The sequence below is a fragment of the Gracilinanus agilis genome, chromosome 3 (assembly GCF_016433145.1).
Source record: "Gracilinanus agilis isolate LMUSP501 chromosome 3, AgileGrace, whole genome shotgun sequence".
NCBI classification, from domain to species: domain Eukaryota; kingdom Metazoa; phylum Chordata; class Mammalia; order Didelphimorphia; family Didelphidae; genus Gracilinanus; species Gracilinanus agilis.
In genome coordinates, this window is record NC_058132.1 from 533967366 (window position 1) to 533989152 (window position 21787).

Genomic DNA, 21787 nt, shown 5'->3' on the forward strand with positions numbered 1-21787 from the left:
ATAGCTCATTATTATTTGTACTCTACTTCACCACCATAAGTAGTTCAGGTTCTGAAGTAGAGATTTATAGGGAAAATAACTGGCCAAGGAAACCAAGAATTTTCACTCACTCGACCATGCTGCATTACTATTTTCAAAATAAATCATCAACCTTTATTCTCCAGTGACCAACAATGGGCCATTATCATTTTACTAGGCACACAGACTGCTCTTCTCTGCCAAGGTCATTTGCTCATATTGCCACATAGGCATAACTGCTGCAGGTCAGTTCAATAGAACTAATGGTGAATCTTCTCCTGAAAATCAAAACACTGTATCCATGATACTTGTGTATCTAAAAAAATGACAGAAAATATGGAAATACACATTTTCTTCAGATTTTAGTCATTTTTAATTTTATTTTACAGTTAGAATTTTATTAAAATAATTATATTTTATGCTACTTACTCTCTATTTAATTACATCTAGCAATATTGATGTGGTATTCTTCTGAAAAAAGCAAAGGTGGGTAAAATAAATTTTGAATGATAAAGGACTCCCAAACCACTTTCCTTGGGGTCATTGTTCTTGGACAATGTATTAAAGTTTGTCTTTGACTTCCTCTTATTTCACACCTTTCAATCCTTCCCCCTGCTACTAGTTAGCATACCTTCCCACCAGGTGTCCATCATATTCTGTCAGCTAATACCTTAGCTCTAAAGACAGGGATATTTGCATTTTAATAGAAAACTCTTAAAGACCCAAATTCTTTAAAGACCCAAAGGAATGAATTTCTATGGAAAAATTTTAGTTGTGACAGGTGGTGATATTCTTAGAATCAGGTCAATTTAAGCAATTCAAGTCAGGGTCTATTTGTAGTTGCCCACATAAGGCAGAACTTTATCAATGACACTAATTTTGACATTATATTGTGACAATAAATTTTAAGTCATTAAAAAAATTCTCTCAAATATTCCCTGTGAATACTGCCAGAACCCCTACAATACATACCCAATCCTTCTCTTTCTAGGATTTCATTTGTCATAGACCAGGGATGAAGTGTGAATTTTTCTTTCTCACTCCCATCCCTATTCAAAACAGTTCCAGAAATAGTACATTATATCTTTGTATGGCCAGAATCTGGCTACTCTTATGGATCAGGGTCAAAATGAGAACAAAATGAAAATTTGTAGTTCAAAATGGGTTTATTTAACCATAGAATAGAAAAAAATAGCAAAAATATAGCACTGGTCCTAAGAGGCAAACTTTCATCTTCATAAACTGGTGTATTTGGACTGTGAATTGGCTCATTCACAGAACAATAGGACATCCAAACACAAAGTTTGAAAGGTTTTCATGCAAGGACTGTCCCTTTTATAACCAGAAACCTTGGCTACTTGAGCTTTTAACTCACAAAACCAAAAAGATCTTAGTGATAATTTACTTAGTCCTTTGGTGGAAGGAATGTGGAGGATAGGAATACCCAAGTCTATATGGAAAGACTAGGGTATATATTATTCTTACCACAAGATGTTTTGGCCCTGTGAGGAATGAGAAAGGAGTTGTAGCCTCATGATAACCTTGAGAACCTCTCCTTAGCCTCAAGATGGGATATATCATCAAGGATCATTGGTCACTGAATAGGAAAGAGTAACTCATGTAGTAAAGTTTAAAGGGTGTTATTTTGCTCTGTAGGGCACTCTTTGCCAATTTTCTCTTTGCCAATTGTTTCAGGATCCTGGACTCAAGAGAAGGGCAGAACCTTTCTTCCCTTCCCAATGGTTATGGCTATTTTTCTAGAGGAAGCTAAGCCTGGTTCTGTAAGTCCTCATTTCCTCCTCTGTTTGGAGTTTCTTTCCCTGAACCCAGGCAACCACAGCAATTGTGAGGAATTAAGTTTTGTTGAGTGGAAAGCTCAGCATTTTGGAAGTTTGGGAGATCCTTAGTCAGTTCTGATTAGCAGTAGCAGAAGTTTGGTATAACTGTATTGTCCTCAGAGGAAAAAAAATGTTCACTGACTGAGAGATGGCTTGCCGGAAGACAAGAACTTTAATGGAATTTATAGTACCAAGGAGAATGTGAAATGAAAGTTCAGATGTCCCACTAAGTGTGTCATGTTTTAATATCAAATTACTAAAAGAATATAATAGGATTTATGTTTTCCTGTTTCCTGTTTTAAGGCTTTGTCAATGTCTGCTTAGGAGTTTTTCTTTTTAAATTATCATTTTTTTTGTAGTAAAAGACATAACTGCCCTATGTTTGATATACTTTGTTTCCTTAGTGCCTTTCTGATCTCTTGTGGATATATCCTAGATGGGAGACAAAAGATAAGTTTTAGGGGATTTTCCCCAAAAGACATAAAGAGGTAGAAAATGATGCCTGATTTTAGAGTCAGTCTCTCTGAAGAGGGCTCATGATCAGTCTGAGTCCCAAAGACAGGGGCCAATAGTAGGAAAAGGTATACCGCTTCCACTAGACCCATTATTGGTTTATTGTTACCTTAGCATCATCTATGTCAACAACTCTATGTTATGAGGAAGAGAAGAGCTGGTTCAGTTAGTAAATTATTTTACAGGTTGTGGGGAAACAAAGATGTCCTTGCACACCTTAATATCCAAGGATATCGTCATAGAACCAATGGGATCCCTTTTCCAATCCCTAATGAATCCAAAGGAATTCTATTTTTAGGCTGTCCAGAGAGGCTAAAATTTTGTTACTGTTTGCTATTCTACTTCTATTCAACATGCTATTGTATGCTAATATTATATAGTTAATATATGGAAAATGAAATTTCAAAGTTGGAGAGGACCTTACTATTCATATGATTCAATGTTCCTCTCACATGGAATATCCTCTGTAGCAGCATTTCCCCAACTATGTTCTTTGGAACCATATGTTCAATATGATATAAATAAAAGCTTTGAGAGAAATTTATACATTTCCTTTAAATTTGTAATTGTGTAATCTTATATAACTCACAAATATGGAATATATGTCACAATCTTTTGAAATGAAATCGACTATATTTTGCCTCAAAATTTCCCTGACCCTACTTTTTATGGGTCTATTCTATATCATTAAATAAGCATTTAGGGATCAATCAACATTTGCCAAACCCAAAAAGTATTATAGGACTAAATAAGTTGTCTGTGCTTGAATATTCCCAGAAACATAGAGTTCATGGCTTCACAAAAACGCTGCTTCCATTTTTGTGGATCAATATGAGCTCTTCCTGATAAAAAAGTAAATTCTCCAACACTATGATAGCCAATCATTGCTCCTAATTCTACCCTGTGGAACAATATGCAATTAAAATGATATTTCCCATCCCCATAAGAAACTGAATGATTGAGAGAAACATCTGAACTTGAATATAATCTCTACTTGGGGTAAGATGGCAAGATCATAATCAGGATCAGAGGAAACATGTCAAAGGCCCCATCACATCAGAAACCAAGGTATCTTGAGAGTAATAGCATCCAAAAAGATGGTATGAAAGTGAAAAGCCTTGGGGACAGAACAAAGATGTCTAAACCAGAAGTTCTATAAAAGATCTAAAAATGAGCTATCAAGATATTGATAAATTGACCATTTCTTAGAAAAAATGTGTCTCCACACTCTAGCTTTTTTTTAAATAATTATATCATTTAGACATCCTAGCTGCTCAATATTTAACCTAATTTGCTATGGTCCCTCTAAATGTAGTCACACTAGTAAGGTCATAAATACAAACATCATTTCTTCTTTTCATGATAATCCTTCAAATATTTGAAGATAACTCCTTTAACCCATCTTCTTTCTTGGCTAAACATCTCCAGTATCTTTAAAATTTTTTCCTAGTATTTTACCAACTTTTGGGCATATACTAACTAAGAAATATTCCTTTTAAAATTTTGCATTCTGAACTAAATACAATTTTCTACATGGAATCTTACCAGGACATAGTAGAGTAGGACAACATCCCCTCTCTGTTGTTGCTGTTTTCGACTATTGAAATATAAGACTATAATTATGCATCAGGCACAAAGCTTAATTTGTCTTTCTACCACCCAAAATTCAGTGGGCATGATCAGATAGAACATCTCTTTATGGTGGGAGGAAATCTCTCATTTTCTCACCACTTCTTATCTGAGGCTAGCTACATAATTCTATATCATTTTATGGACTCTGACATCAAGAAAAACAGATGTCCTTACTATTTGAATCAGCTCTTTACATCTCAAATATTAATTTAATTAATATATTATATCCATCTGATTTTAATTGGACTAAATGAATATCCTAATTCATGAATACTGTAGGGTAACTATATCTGGTTGCAGATGCACCATTTCTCAGGTAGGATGGCATAGACCTAACACTGCTAAAATAGCATAGAAAGAAACTTTTGGATATTTCATGAAATATTAAGTTCACTTCCTAGAGACAAAGAAGCACAATTACCTCTCAAGGATCATAGAGATCACATTTACCACAGGCCTCATAAAACATGAACTTGACAATGGGTTGAGTTTTCAGAGAATAACAGAGAGGGAACCATTATAAATTTTAATGATGTTATTATATGAGAATGGCAAGCAATGACTTGGGCATCTGTTCTCATTTCCAAATTCAATGACTATTTTTCATAGGATTTTTTTTCAAAGTAAACTAAATTTCATCTAATTTTTGCAAGAAAAAGAAATACACATTGTTCATTAATCAGTTAGGCAACTTCCACTGGATAATACAGAATACTTTTATATAACATTTAGAATTTTTTTCTAACTGAAGCCGAAGAGAAATATATAGCTTCCTAATAGCAAACAGATGAAGTTAAAATTTGTACAAATCAAAATCAGAAATGAACATATTATATTAGCTATCATATAAAAGTAGATATGAGAACTTATTAAAACCCCTTTTTAATAGATTATTTGTAAAAAATGTGTATGATAAAAGAGAACCTTTGCCCACATCTTTAAAAGAGCTTAAATACTTGTAGGCTAAAGCATTAGATAATGGAATTATATGTATACCTGTATATAGAGTGAAATGAGTAAAAATAGAAATATTAATGGTAAATAGGACTATGTTGATAAGAACTCAAAATTATAAAACTCATAACCTTTTTATATTAGTATATATTCAATAAATATATGATATTTACACATACACTCATTGATGTGATAAGGAATTATGTGTTTTCTATATGCTTTTTAATCATGGATATTTTGTTCTTGGCAAGCAAATATACACACGTACCAGCGTGCACAAACACACACACACACACACACACACACACACACTATTCTAATATAAATGCCTATGAAAAGTAAAGGGATGTTATACCTCTGAACTGTTTGAAGAATGGAAATTGACACTGGCAAACTTGATGACTCACCAGATTGTGTGTTTTAAATTACAAAGTTATCATCATATGCCATTATAAAAAATATGAAAACTGTGTATCTACTACACAATTTTTGCATAATTTGGACCTCTTGGAGCTGCTTTGCTTTGTTTCACTGATGAACCAAAATAAATGAAGATTGGGAATTAAACCATACCATTGTACAGAAATAGAAATCTGACCCATACTTTCCCACTCTCCTTGTCCCACTTCATTTCAGCAGGCTGTCCGCAGTGGTTTCCTGCCCACTTATTAAAAATTGAAAGGTAACAGCTATAAAATGTTAGAAACCTAATAGGTAGCCCATTTACAGCAAAAGTGGATTTTTTTTTTACTGTTTGTCTGGAGTTCTGAAAACCATATATAACTAACTTTCCTTTGTTCTGATGGATGGTTGCTTGTACCATACCTGTCCATTTCAACAGTAATTTGAGAACAAGGCTCAGAAGTAAAACTTCACCCTTGCCACTTTGACAAGTTATGACTTTGTGAGAAAACCATTAGTAGTGTAACACACACAACAGGCTCTGCTTCTCTTGTGAAACAAAGCAATTATGCCCACAAATTCAAAAAAAAAGTTCTTATAAATATACCAGGAAAGAAGAAAATGTTTTTCTTCCTGCAAAGAGCCAATGATTTGAGCTATAATTATTTCTATAAATGTATGATATTTAGAAAAAATATTTTAAGTCTTATTCTTTCTATGGTGACACTTAGGATACCCTCTATCTTACAAAGTAGCTTTCTTCTGTCCACATGACCCAAAGATATGGCAATATGAGTAAATTACTACACATCAAATGTCCAACATATTGTTAACCTTTGTTATAATTTTTACTTATATATAAGTTCAAATAAAAGAATACAAATAAAACAGAAAAATTATTTTTGAAATGATTAGAGGAGGAAATTGTTCCAAGATAAACTTATTTGATTTGGGAGGTCCAAGTAAAAGAGCATAAATAAGAAGAACAAATCCCACAAGCAAAATTAAGAACACTAAAACTGATATGATGACAGTCTTCTTTCTTATCATTATTCTATAGAAGTGGCCAAATTGCTGACTTTGGGAAGTGGATTTATCCTCTTGTCTCATTGATGGACTTAAATTATTTCTCAGGTACAAAAAATGATACTTAAGTGACTACTCAGAAAGTATTTGTTTCCTATATTCTTTTTGTTCATTATTAGGTCTAGCAGGAAAACACATTTCTTGACAAAAGTGTTTTGAGAGGGGTTTATTTGTTTTTGTTTTTGTATTCCTATTTGACTTGTAGCATATACTCTCGCCGATAAACCTAGAAAAGCAAGAAGGTATATGGAATCTTATCTTACACTTTACCAGGAGAATGAATGATGTGAACAAGCACTTCTCAGAATCTAATGAAGACCAGATAAAAAATGCCAGATGGAATTAGACACCTAATAGAACGAACTGATCAGTTAGAGAGAGAACTTCTCTCCTCTTGTAGATTCATTATTAACGTCAATACAATGGTATTCCATGTGGTCAGTTTGGTCCCCAGGGAATGCAAAACTCTAAAAAAATGTATATGACCCCCTAGTATAGTCTATAAAAAGGAGCTGCTAAATAGGAAATGACCAAAAAATAAGATGAACTTGTTAAAGCCTGATTGCATAACTGTTCAATCATCTGTAAATAATGCTGTCTTTAACAGGGGCAGCCCAAATACCTCCAAACTGCTTTACTAAAATATGTACCCATTATGCCCACCATTTGCATTTCGGTCCAGACCAAAGACAGTAGAAGACTGATAGAGTGTTTGGAGAAAGGATTCATAGAACTTGAATTAAAATATGCTTTTCCACTTGAGTTTTCCATATATTCATACTATTTCTTCTTTTTACTAAACTAAGATTGAAGAGAGAATTAAAGTGAAATGTTTCATTCTAGATCCCTATAGAGTTGTTTTATTGTTTGCAAAGGCTTAACTGATTTTACTTCAGATGATCACTTTAACATTGACTACCACATTGCTTTTTAAGATGATATATGTTTATATACATGTGTTTATCATTCCCATATCTCATTATTCCATATTCAATGATTATCAAAGTAGCAAAACCATTTCTTAAAATTAATCCCTGAGAAACAAATCAAAGAGAAATAACCATAATCCAGAATATCCACAAAGAGATCCAGCTGGCTATCGCAACACATTTCCATTATCTCTAAATATCCAATTAAAAAAAAATCCTCCTCTCTTTTTCTGTATGACAATGACTTCTTCTCAATTCAAGTTAGGCCATATCATTAACTTCATTTTAAAAATTTACTCTTCAAAGAAGACATTAAAATCTATGACTTACAGTTTGTGATTTTCAGCACCCGTTTTACTTCTCCACTTCCTGATCCTCCACAACCATCTTCATCATCACAGTCTCCACTGACTTGATCATCTATGCGTCCACCACTGCCCACTTGGAGTAAATCCCATCTCTCAGGTTTTGGAGTAGATCTTCCCTGGAGTAACTAAGCACAAATAGCAAAATAATATATTAATAATAAAAGGAGAGTTTTATGAGATTGATGTTTAAAAAAACTAAGAATGAATTAGTCATATGTGTCCAGATGTTTAATTTAAATATCTCACAAAATGAAACCTTTTCAATATTATGATAAAATTAATTAGAAATAGTGTATAAAGGATGTATAGTTTTATCATTGTGGATATTCCTTTCATCAAAGCAGATTACAACTATTTATGAGTTAAAATAAAGCTTATGAATTTTCTTGTTGCATTAAGGACTCTCGATGATTTCCTAAGATCAGACAACTAGCAAAGATTTGAGGTAGAATTTGCACTCAAGTTGTATTGATTCCAAGTCCAGTGTTCTTTTTTATTTACTATGCCATGTTGCAATAATCATCTTTGATCATCATTATTTCTTCTGTGAAACTGGATTTTTTGAATGCTTTGTTTTTTCTTTAATAGTATTTTAGGAAAGAAAAAACCTATTCTAAAGCTCAGTTTAAAAGTGTGTGCAACTGTCTTGTTACAAATACTCATGCTCTGGCATTAAATAATAACTTTCAAAAGCAAACTGAAAGTAACACATAAGAAATAGAAGTATGTCAGCTTTTTTTATGTAGTACCTTATTTAAAAAATCCCATCTTTCTGAAAAAAATTGCTTTTGTCAGTAAAGCAATCTTAACACAGTGAGAATGCTCTAATATACATCCTTTCTATATCTTTTGTGTGTAACCCCAAGATTTACATTGCAAAGAAGAAAAACTAACCAAGAGAATCTCTGCTACTTGAGAATTCCCTTAGAAATGAAGGTAAAAGGGAATAATGTTGTTCAAAGGTAAATGTGTGCCTCATTTTGGTTCCATGGGTTAATTGAATTTTTAATTTTTCTCTTAGCAGAGGGGAGAACCTACCAAAACCAAACTCATTTTAGAGACAGTGATTAGAGAAATAAATACTTATAGAAGTTTACAACTCAAAATATCTAAGAATCCTATTAATTATTTTGATCAATAGTGGGTCGGAGAAATACATCTTTTAATGTACATATTTTGAGGTTATACTGAAGTAAAGTTTAGTAATTCAAAAATATTCTAATATATTATTTTTCTGAGAGATTAAAAAATTAATTTAGAAGTCCATAGAAGTACGAATTAAAAATATTTCATTTTTATTCTCTTTTCCAAAGAATGTTGGGAGAATGTAAATTTATGAGGTTTTTGGAAGGCTAGGTCACTAAAGAATTAAATGAAATATCCCCTGACTCAGGAGCTATACAACTTTCCACAAAGCCTACCTACTAAGTGTAAAAACCCTTAGTTAAATCTGATATTTCCTCCAGATCCAAAACATGTTTCAACATCAAGTTGAAATTTAAAAATATTTGGTTATTTTGGGGGGAAAAGGAAAGAAAAAAATCACAGTGAAGATATTTCAGATCACTATAGCCCAGTTCTAATTTTTTAATAATTTTGAAAATTGTCCTAAATGTCCCTCCTATTTCTTTTTTGTTTACTTTGTAAAGCCTCAGGTATTAATGAGTATTACTTTTGAGTGCCATATTTTACTTATGCTGGTTCTATCTCAAAGTCACAGCCAGCTGAATGTTTATGAGAGAATGCACTGGTCACAGTCTAATTTTTCATTATTCCACATCCTACTGATGATTGGCATTAATAATTCACATATTGTACTAAAATGTACAAAATAACATTAATTTTAATTCAGTAAATATTTGTGAGCAAACTACTCTCCCAGGCCCTAAGGAAGTTATGGACTTTATCTGTAAGATAATTATGGTCCACTGAATATAATACAGATAAACATGAAAAAAATTATAGGCAAATTATAAACCTTTTCAGAAAGTCTAAGGAAGTAGGAACCATTTCTGTGTTGGGGATCAGGGAAAGTTTCTTGAAAGAGGTAGCATTTGAGTGGAACTTGTGGTACAGAGAGGGGGAACTGCCATGTCCCCCCCCTCTGTACTACAAACTTTAAAGGTAAATAATATTTCTATTAGCATATATTTTCTTTCACATTCATTTTAATTATGGATATTCTTAGGTATGTTTCTTATACATAATAAACTATATACTTATGATTTTGTTTTCTTATACATTTTTCACCATTTTCCTTTTGTTAGATTATTTAATTCCATTAATTTTTAAAGTTTTAAGAGTTAGCTTTTATTTTTCAATTGCTTCTAATTTTTTTTCATAATTTTTACTTTTACCTTCTAACTCTAAAAAAACAATAGTTTGTCTCTACAGTTATTTACTTTAATGGAGCTCTATTTCCATCTATTCTTACTTCTTAGCTCCCTTCCATCATGTTTATACTTTTTCCCAATTCTACAATTTTCTTAATATTACTTTTTATTTTTCCCCTTTTGCCTAGTTATGTAATAATTCTTTCCCTCTTTTCCTCATTCACATCTTGAAATTTGTAGAATTGACTTGCTTTCTGCTTTTCTTCACTTTGGAGGCACCCCTATTTCTTATGCAGGAGTTTCTCATTCACAAGTCCTTCATAGTCCTCTTGTATCACTTCTTTCCATTATGATGTTGAGGGTGTATTGTTTTTGTAGTTTGACTTTTCAGATTCTTTTGTGAGGCCTCTAGTTCTTGAATTATTACTTATTTTATCCTTGAGATTAATGTTTTCCCCCATAGAGACCTTTTTTAAACAGAATTGCTTTTTACTTCTCTTCAAATGTAATTTCCTTTGTTTCTATGAATTTGCATGCCCAATCAATTGTTCCTTCTTGTATCTTTGGTAAATTCTCACAACAAGGATTTGAGTTTTTAATTCTGCTCTGTGGTCAATAAACACTGTTTTCATAATTCTTGTTTCTATTAAATCATTTTGAAATATCTTGCTATGGTGTGCTCTCTTGTGAATCCATAGGGTCCTTTATCTCTTTACATGTCAATTTATTTTTTTTTTGCCTCATTTTTTTATTTACTCATAGATATTTGGTCTCTTTTAGTAGATCTAGAGGCCATATTAAGTCCTCTTATTAGTATCTTCTTTCCTCCATGCTTATTCCCAATGCCTTTAGCTGAATATTTTCCCACTCAGATCTTTGGTCATTTCAGTATTTTTTTCTTATATTTCTTTATCACTTTCTCTGACTTTTTGAAGTTAGTTTCCTAAAGGACTGGAATTCCAACCAGGCTTACCCCAAGGTAGCTAGCTGACATTTCAGCAGCCTCAATCTCTGCTCCAAGTGACTTCTCCATGGGGAGAAGGTTATAACTAGTCCCAGGTGGATTCCCATCACCCTTTTGAGGCCTAGTGGTATCACAGGCATCTGTTCTCTACCAGTTCTCTCTGTTTTTCACTTCTTAGTCTAAGCACAGTTGCAGCACAGAGCTTTCCCATAATATAATTTCAGCCAGAGCAAGTGTCTGACTTTTTGTTTTGGCACAGAATTGGGTGAGGCAAAGTTGAATACTATTTCAAGGTTATGGTAAGCTTATACAGCGTGCTAGAGCATCATGTGTTGTGGAGTGTGTTAAAGATTAGCCATGCATGTGGTTAGTTCATCAGATTTTTACTTCACAAGGATTTTTGGTGTCTTAGACCATAAAGACAGCTAAAACCATTTTATCTTTTTTTAATAACTTTAGAGGTTTTAGAGCCTAAGAGGAATAAAGTGTCAAGTCATCTCTTTCATCACATTTCTACTCACAGAAATATACGGTAAGTGATTTCTGAATTATAAGAGCAGAATGTGAAAATAAAATATTTGGAAGCAAGGAATTAAGGGATGGGGTAGAACATGGTCCACCACTGAAAGTGATGTATGTTCTTGTAAATGGAATTGTTTTTTAAGTCTTAAATGAATCTTGCTACTTAAAAGAGTAGTACATTTTTTGAAGCAAATAATCACACACACACACAAACATACATACATATACCCCTCAAACTGATTTATTAAACCATCTGGATTTTTATGTATTGGTTTTCCCAAATGTAGAACACATCTGGTGTTATCATTATTCCATTTGTTTTTAAACTGCTTGTTTCAGGCAAGACCATTTTGAAATTTTAAACTAATAAAATATAGTGCCTTAGAAGATTTAATGAACTGACGAAATGATCTACCTCAGAAACACACATTTTCTCTATTAAGTCATGCATTAATCTTGATTCAGGAAACATAGTAAAATTCTTGTGGCATAGTATTTAAGTATTCAGAGACACAGGTTCTACATTCATTTCCAAAACTTATTTAGGAAATCATCTAATTTCTTTGTTTCTTCATTTATCGATGTGCTTTCCTCATTTCCCTTTTATACAAGCACTAATTCCATCTTCCTTAAAACACATTGAAAAGATTCATGGAGTGATATCAATAAAATATTTAGAACAAACTTTGGAAGACTATTATAAACAATTATTTTTTTTTTTACCAAAGGCAGAATAATTGAATACAACACAATACAGGTTTGTACTTTGAACTTATGATCAACCATGACCTTTTTTGGTATTTACTGGACTGTAAATAGTACATAATATTTCTTCTGAACAATTATAGATATTTAAGTTCTCATGGCACATTCTAAAAGCATCATTTTTGAAATATGATTGAAATAATCTGAATAATTGAACATCAGTTTATATATATATATGTTATTGTTCAGTAATTTTTCAGTTGTGTTTGATGCTTTGTGATCCAATTTTTATTTTTACTTTTTTGGCACAGGTACTAGAGCAGTTTGCTATTTCCTTCTCCAGCTATTTTTACTGCTGAAGAGACTGAGAAAAACAAGGCTAAATGACTTGCCACAGGTCACAGTTAGTGTATCTGAGGTTGAATTTGAACTGAAGAGAATGTCTTCTTGATTCTAAGCCAGAGACTCTGGCTAATACTACTGCTGCTGCTTCGTGTGTATGTGTTTAAATAATCCTTATGCATATATGTATAGATAGATATATACATAATAGCACACATACTTACATTTACAAATGCATGTGGATATGCACATACATATAAGCACTCCAACATATACACATAAATGTTAATAAATATGCATATACATATATGGAGATTCCTATGTGGAAGTATATGAAGGGACCCTCAGTTCTCAGCTCCTTGGGGTAGATAATTTACTATTCGGGCATTTCTAAAAATAGCAAACTTTCCTCATATTGAACCCCAATCAGCCCCTCTTCAACATCTGAACATTGTTCCTAGCTCTGTCCTCTGGGGAAAATCAAAATTATTCTCCTTTAAGATAATCATTCAAATCCTCAAGTGAGCTGTTCTATCCCATGAATCCCCAAATGTTCTCGTCTTCTGAATAAGCATCAACAATTTCACCAACTAACTATAATTACTCACCATTCCAAATGTCGTCTTCTGATTGAACACCAGTTCATTACTCTTCTGCCTATATGTGATGTCTAGAAATGAATGTAATACTTTGTAGAGAATATGAACTGTGCAGATTATAGTTAGACTATCACATTGTTCTGTACATTATTCCTTTATAAATGTAGCCCCAAATTATATTTATTCTTTTGGGTTTCTCTATCAAGCCACAGACTTAAAATAAAATAGCAGTTAATTAAGACTTATGTATGTTTTTGTTATCTAACCATGTCTTTCCCAAAATAAATTTGTAAAATTGTTCTTTTGGATACTATTAAATTTCATTTTACAATATTTTCCCACTGTTTATAGTTTATTGATATATTTGGGGGACTTAATCCTCATGTCCAGTATGTTATTTTTCCATTTTAAATCTATGTCATTTGAGATAGTATCAAGCATTTCATTTGTTTGTTAATCCAAGTCACTGTTAAAGGTACTGAAGAGTCCATGTGAAATGCATAATGCTGAGGCATTCACCCAGAGATAATTCTTCAGGTTATCTTCAGGTCTTTAATTCTTTCAGCATGGTCATTTAACCAGTCTTGAATCCATTTCACTGAATCATCTAATCAAACAGCTTTTATCTTGTCCATGAGGATATCAGGGTCCCTTTTGTCAAGGGTATCAATGAAGTTCACACCTCTCTTATTTAAGGTATCTCCTTTATCTTATAGTCAAGTGACCAGGTTTTCTAAAAAGATGAGATTATAATCATAGCATGGCTGTCAGTGGCATTGACTTCCCTTTCTAAATGCCCATAAACTATTTTTTGTAGTAAAAACTGGACTGGCTTGAGATAAAAAGAATTTCAGTTCAACATCAATTTTGAACACTAGTAGTTGCCACTGATATGATTTTAGACAAGTCTTTGTTTCTAGGGACCTCAGATACCTCATCCAAAATAATGATGTCCTAGAACCAGAGGGTTCTGACATCCTTCAGAGCTTTATATTTATGATTCTACTATTCTTTAATATTTTTTAGACTTTTACCAAGAATTAAATTCAAGTTCACTATCATAGTTAGAAGATAAAATACTATTTTTAAAAAGCTGAGACATGTGTTCTACTTTATCAAAACCTAAGCAAATCCTAATCCAAGGGATGTGTGCAAAATTTTTTTATCATTTTATAATTCTCCCTCACATATCCCATCTCAAAAATTATCTCTAGATTTTTTTAGGTTGCTAAGTTCAAAGAGCTTTGGAACCCTAGGTTATGTTTTCTCAAATCCTGAACTCTTCAATAAATTGGTAATTAAAAGGAGATGAGTCCAAGTAAATTAGATTCTCTAAGAGGGTGTATAGGAGAGCAGAAAAAACATAGTCCTCTCTTCTCACCATATCTCAGTAAACCTGCTCAATGGGAAATAATCTGAGAAATTTTTTTCCACCTGTGAACCAAACAAGTACAAGATCCTACAGCAGTAAGCATGAAGGGCAGAAGAAATAAGTGACTGCATAGTTTTCCCTCATGGTATGCAGTTTCTCAAGTCAGTTGATCAACTCAAAATAGTGTTGATGACTAATGCTTCCTGCTTGTGTTTAATTGGTTTGGGAAGCTAATTAGAGATCTTCTATATCTTGGATGATAAGTTTAGTGGGTGGAATTTCTGATGACTCTGGTCCAAGTCTACTTCCCTCAGCTGGTGAATTAATCTCTCAATAGATTCAATTTGTTCTTTTTGCTAACCAGCTGGCAATATCTTATACTTGGAAAAATTCTCCAAACAATTACAAGGAAATAAAGCAATGGAGGACTCACAAATATAGTATGTTTATTGTGAGAAAGAAAATAATTTATCACCTTTTAAAATATACAGAGACACAACAAATAGATTTCATTTTAAAACAATAAATCTATAATGATATGGGCATCTAGGCAGTAAAGTGGATGGAGCATTGGGCTTGGAATCAGGAAGTCCCAACTTCATAAGTTCAAATCTGGGCTCAGATATTTGGTAGTTATGTGACCCAAGGCAAGTCACTTAACCCCGTTTTCCTCATTTCCTCATTTGTAAAAATCATTGCCAGGAAAAACCACAAAATGAGGTCACAGAATTGCATTTACTGAACCAACCTGTTACTAAACCTGTTTCTAACTGTAATTACTTTTTCTTTACACTGCATAGAAAGAGGAAATTAATATGTATGTAAAATGTTAATAAAAATGTAAACATTCTCAAATAGCAATTTGATTGTAAGTATCCTGAATTCTTGTGCTTTGGGGATTCACTACTATTGATGAAAACTTACAAGAGAAAATTTAAATAATCAAAATAAAATTCAAAGAAGAATTCCAGTCATAAACAATGCTGTATTCATCTTGAAACTATTGGCAAATTCTCTAAGTCATAAATAATTAATTAAAACTAGAAACTGATCTGTAAATATTTTACTTTGTGATAAAACTACTAGGTGAGGAAAATCTTTATGGAAAGATTCGAGGAAAAAATTTCAAAAATACAGAAATCTATAATGGTTCCTGAGTATTTAAAATAGCAATTTTATTCCAAGTTACTTATAAAATATTTCAATATTTCCCTTTGCTTCTTATTAACATCATTTTACATTCTTCTCTTTAGTAGTCTCATAATCTCTTTGGCTAGATATAAATTCCTCCCATAACATTTTTGTCCCCATTTTGCCAAGTACTCCATGCCATCTTTACTTGTTTTAGTTTATTTATTGAAATTTCCCTACCTTTTCTGTTTCAAAGGGGGAAAACCTTCCTATTCTAGAATTATACCTGAAAAGAAATTATATTAAAAACTTCTTTAAAATATTCGAACCCTCCCCAAGCCACTTTTTAGGCTATGACCTATTACATTAAAATGAACAGACATGGAGGTGGTTTCCTTTGGATTTACTGTCAGTGTTTGCTTTGAGTTTAAGCCTTCTGATTTCAGCTCTTATTGCTCCAGCAATTTGAAAGGTCACTGCTCTGGTGGCATTTGGCTTATGCAATACAGTCCAGAAATTTATTAAAGCTCTGTGATTTTTCAGATAAAACACTGAATTTAAGGAATAGCTCGTGAAATCTACTCCCTGAACTCTACAAGTCAGCCTCCAGACCAGCAAACCTATTTATTGTCCTCTACTCTCACTTTGCCAGCTCCCTTTTCAGAACCAACAGACAACTGCAATTGGATAGGTTATAATTGTTCTGTTTTTTAGTCCCTTTTGTAAAATGATACACTCTACCTCACAGGAATGCTAAAACTAAAACAAAACAAAACAAAAAGAAACAATTCAATAACAGTATTTTCAGCTTACACATTAAATACAAATAAAATTGAATAGAACATGTGTGGGGGGGTGAAACTCAGCAAAATACATGAGAATAAATAAACAAAGGCTTATCCATTCTCAAAATGTGAAACACTCAGGAGTAAAGATTATGGGAAAGTATACCAAAAATATAAAAAAGCAAAGAACTCTTTCCATCAGCATCAGCCCTTTTAGAAAATACTAGATTCCCAGGGCAGCTAGGTGCTTCATTGGATAGAGAGCTGGACCTGGAATCAGGAGGTCCTGAGTTAAAATCAAACCTCAGACACTCCCAGCAGTACTTAACCCCAATAGCAAAAGCCTTACTGTTCTTCTGCCTTGGAAATGATACTTGTGTTTATTCTAAGTCAAAAGGTGAGTATTTTAAGAAAAGAAAGAAAAGAAAATATAAGAGCCTCTATAAAAACAGTCATACTCAGATACCTTAGAAAAGAGAAGTATGGTAGAAAAGGGAAAAACAAATATATGATATGAATTAAAAGCATGTGAAAAACAGTAAAGGAGCAATTGAAAGGGGCTATATAGTGAGTATTTTCTCAAAGGGAGAAAAGAGTAAGTGTTCTTTTGGACAATTGGAACTCTACAATCTTTAAGATTAACAGGAGTTATTAAAATGTGGATGTAGGGAACGGCAAGTTGGTTTCATTCTGTTTTAATGGTGTTAAGAGAAGAAAGACATGGAATGGGAAAAGCCATATGACAAGGAAGAAATGAGGAAGGATGGGATGTATTATGTGCTTTATTACATAATTTGGGTGCGTGAGAAGAGTATGCAAATATGGAAGAGGGGATAGATAATTCAGAAATTATATGAACTTCACTCTTAAATGCAGAGAACAAAAATAAATGTAAATATAAACACAAAGAATTTACTATAGTAATAAATTCAATTCAATTGAGAAAAAGATTTGGTGGAGAAATGGGGGAGAAACTTTAAGAAGAAAGGAAGAATAAGAGAGAATATAAGGAAAACAAATTTCAATTTTAGGAAGAATATAATAAAGGGATTAAAAGGAAATAAAGAAAATATAAGGAAAATAAATGTGGTTTGACACACAATAGGTGCTAAATGAGTGTTAGTTGTTACTACTTTCATTATTAGAAGCCTAAATTCAACAATATATTATTTACATAAAACATTTGAAAAATAGCCAGAACAGAGCTTCTTGTGCTCTAAGTGAAGTCAAATATTAAAGAAAGCAGTTATACATTTGGCAATACAGTATTAAAAATTGACATTGCTTAAATATTTAACTACCTAATGCTTAAAGGCATGAAATGAAATCTGTAACGACAAAATATAATACATATATAATATAATAAAGGAAATTTTGTTGAAATGCTGGGAAAAAACCAGCAAAATCATTAATTTTAGAAAACAATGTTTTCCTCTCAAAATGAGAAACATTACCCAAGAAATAAAAACAAGAAAGAAATTAAGGACCTGAATATAATTTTATAAAAGTCAGTTATGACTGACTTATGGTGTTTACTGAATAGAAATAGAAAGGAGTTTAAATATTTCTTAATTATGATTGTATCTTTACAAAAAGACCATGCACAATGGCAAAAAGGAGAAAAAAGGAAAATACTGCATTAAAAAATAAAAAAGCAAAATATTAAACATGTAATTTACTGAAAAAAGTCTGATAAAATAGTAATTTCTATTAAGAAATCATTCAAAATTACAGCTTAAATAATTTCATATTAAGGAAATGGTGGATCAATGAATAACTCATGAAAAATAGATTTCATTTCAATTAAGAATATGACAAAAATGAGAACTAACCAAACCTTTAGGGATGTATCCAAACAAAAGAGTGGAGAAATGTATACTCTTAAGTATTTTCATCAACAAAAGAAAGATGAGTCAGTTAGGCAAACAAACACAAACAAAGAACAAAATATGAAAAATAAAATAAAAATAAAAATAAAACAAAGTCAATAAAATAGAAAGCTCAAAAGAAACAATGGATTGGTAAATAAAACTAGGACCTCAAAATTAATAGATAAGACATTAGTCAAATTATAAAAGACAAAAGAAAACTTTTTTGCCAGCATAATAAATGAAAAAGATTTAAAACAAATGAAGAAAAAATAAAGTAAATTATTTCTTAATTGTCCAAATATATGCAATAAACTGATAAAAAACAAAATAGATGATTATGTATGAAAATACAGTCAGATTAACTGAAAAAGAAATAGGAAATTTTAATGACCTAATCTCAGAAAGTGATATGGAACAAGGCATAAATTAATTCCAAAAAGTAAACAATACTGTATTAGATAAATATGTAAGTGAATATCATCAAATGTTCAAATAAATAAAATTTAATATTAAATAAACTCTTTGAAAGAAATAGAAAAATAAAGAAAATATCATATTCCATATATCATATAAATATAAAATTGTTACAAGAATCAAATGAGTTATAATATGTATAGTGCTTTTCAAATCTTAAAGCATAGTATAAATGCTAATTGTTATTATATATTAGAAATAAAATTCAGTAGGAAGAGATAGAAATTCACTTTTGAATTCTATATAATTATGGAATATCTGGGAATCCATTTATAAAGACACATTTAGAGATAATAAGAATAGAGTTAATTCTTAAAATCTTATTATATTTATGTTTTCCAGATTATGTATAGATACAAATTTTAATAATTATTTTTTGACACTGCAATCCATTTTTTTCCTTAATTCTCTTTTATCCTAACTCTTGAGAGAGCAGGTAACATGATTAAAGTTTTATATACACAATCATGCTTTATATTTCCATATTTGCCATATTGTGAAAGAAAGAATACAGTTATAAAAATATTATTACAGTAGCAAGAGATGTAAATAATTGGAAAGATATTGTTTGGGGTTTTGTTGCAGCCAGCTTAGCTCCATCCATTTTAAAGTTGTTTTGTTCCTCCATTTGAGTGAGTACCTTTATTTTCTATTACTTTTTCTACTTTCTTCCTTCTCTTTCATAAATTGTATGTTTCTTTGTACTGGAAGATATGATGTGTTAAATCCTACCTATTCTAAGTGACCTTTAGGTAACTCTTATTTTTTTTGCCTCTCTTCAGTTTATATTATCAGTATTATAGAATTTTTACTTTTGGAAATACCTGGTTATAGAAGGTAACCTGAAATTCTCTAATACATTAAGATTTATCTTCCTGTTCACTGATGTATATAAGACATTTTGCTTCCTTAATTGGTTGGAAGCTACTACATAAAGTGGTTTTCACTAATTGACCAAAAGCTAATATGTGGATATGACTCTGGACAAATCTTAACTATTGAATTGCAGTATTTTTATTTGCAACTCCCCCCATCAAATTTCACTATGCCACTACAACAAAAATGATTATACTACTTAAGTTATTTTAGTTGTTCAGTGTCACAAAACTACTAAAACCATACATTTAAAATTGGAAAAAATGTTTTAATCCATCTGAAGGAAGAGTAATGAATTTCTAGGGATATTGGGGGAGAGTCATGAGAATGAAAAGGGCCTAGCATTATCAGATCTCAAAATACACTACAAAAAGTAGTAATCAAAATAATCTCATACTTGTTAGAAAATAGAAAAGTTTATTAGTGGTTCAAGGTAGGAATACAAGATAAACGGGGGGGGGGGGGGGGGTAGCTGGGTAGCTCAGTGGATTGAGAGTGAGAGTCAGGCTTAGAGACAGGAGGTCCTAGCTTCAGACACTTCCCAGCTGTGTGACCCTGGGCAAGTCACTTGACCCCCATTGCCCACACTTACCACTCTTCCACATGAGCCAATACACAGAAGATAAGGGTTTAAAAAAAAAAAGTAATACAAGATACAGAAGTACACAAAAAAAATGTATAGAGTCTGAAAACCCAACATTTCTACTACTTATGTGAAAACTCACTATCTGACAAAAAACTGTCAGGAAAACCTGGAAGCAGTCTGAAGGAAATCAAGATTATAACAATATATAATGCCAGTTGCCACAGTAAGCTTCAAATGGACACATGATCAAGATTTGAAAGGTCCTATCATAAAAGAAAACTTATGCAAACAAGTGATATGGAGAATCATTGAAATCCAAATAGACAATTTTGTACTCGATCTTAGCCAAAAGGCCAAGAAGTGATGACAATTTTGATTATATAAAATTTAAAAGCTTTTGCAGCAACAAAATCAGTTCATTCTATTTTTTTTTCTAAAATCAAAAGGAATAGAATTGACTAAGGAAAACTTTGTAGTAATTTTCTCTGAAGTATCTGATATCTAAAGCATATTCAGATATATTATTATATGTAAACATAAATTCAAATATATAAACTTTACATTATGCCAATTTAATAAATATCTTTTATAATTGTATCTACTAAATAACTATTCATGAGAAACACAGTGCTGGAGCTGATGAACTATAGTGGCTATCCACAAATTACTCCTTGAACCTCAAGGTAGTCCTCTGTGGTTATATTTTTAGTTATATGGTCTTTTTTTATGTTGTCATCAATACTCTAGGTTTCTTTTCTCTTTTAAAAAATCAAAAACCTTGCAAGATTGCAAATTAACTTAATGCCTAGCTACAAGCAAGTAGTGTAGACTTCTGGCTAATAACAAAGAAAGCTGGTGATGTATCCCAGAAGGAAAATTGTTATTATTATTCAGTCATTCACTCAGGTCAGACTCTTTTTAACCTCATTCAGAGTTTTCTTGGCAAAGGTAGTTACGTTGTTTACCACTTCCTTCTCAGGTAAATTAAAGCAAGTAAAAGTTAAGTGTCTTGCAACGGGTCACACAATTAATAAATATCTGATGCTGGTTTCAAGCTCAAGTTTTCCTAACAATATTCACTGAGCCACCCTTGCTGCCTAGATAAGGGAATGTTATGAAAATAAATTAAGAATAATTAGAGAAAGCCAAAATTAGTGGTACTTTATAATAAAGCATGAGAAACAAAGTTAAAGGGAGAGGATTTTCTTGTACCAAAATTATTATAGCAACTCCTTTTGAGAGAGCAAAGAACTAGCAACTAAAATGCCCATCAATTGGGGCTTGGCTAAACCAGCCGTGCTATATGATTATATTGGAATCATATAGTGCTATAAGAAATGACAAATAAGATGACCACAAATAAAATCTGGAAAGACATATATGAACTGATGCAAAATGAAGTGAGTAGAACCAGGAAAATACCATAAAGAGTAATAACAATAAAGTAAATTAATTAACTGTGTATTATCAACAGTGCAAAAATCCAG

General features: G+C 31.9%; 1 protein-coding gene across 1 annotated transcript in view; it reads right to left on the bottom strand.

The window, feature by feature from the left end:
- Positions 1-232: 232 nt before the first annotated feature.
- GPC5 (glypican 5) overlaps positions 233-21787 on the bottom strand; it is a 1030679-nt gene continuing 1009124 nt past the window's right edge. The window contains exons 6-8 of the mRNA XM_044669349.1: positions 7703-7865; positions 3915-3982; positions 233-334 (exon numbers count right to left, since the gene is read on the bottom strand). Coding sequence (XP_044525284.1) covers positions 233-334; positions 3915-3982; positions 7703-7865 — 333 coding nt within the window. The remainder of the gene's footprint in view (positions 335-3914; positions 3983-7702; positions 7866-21787) is intronic.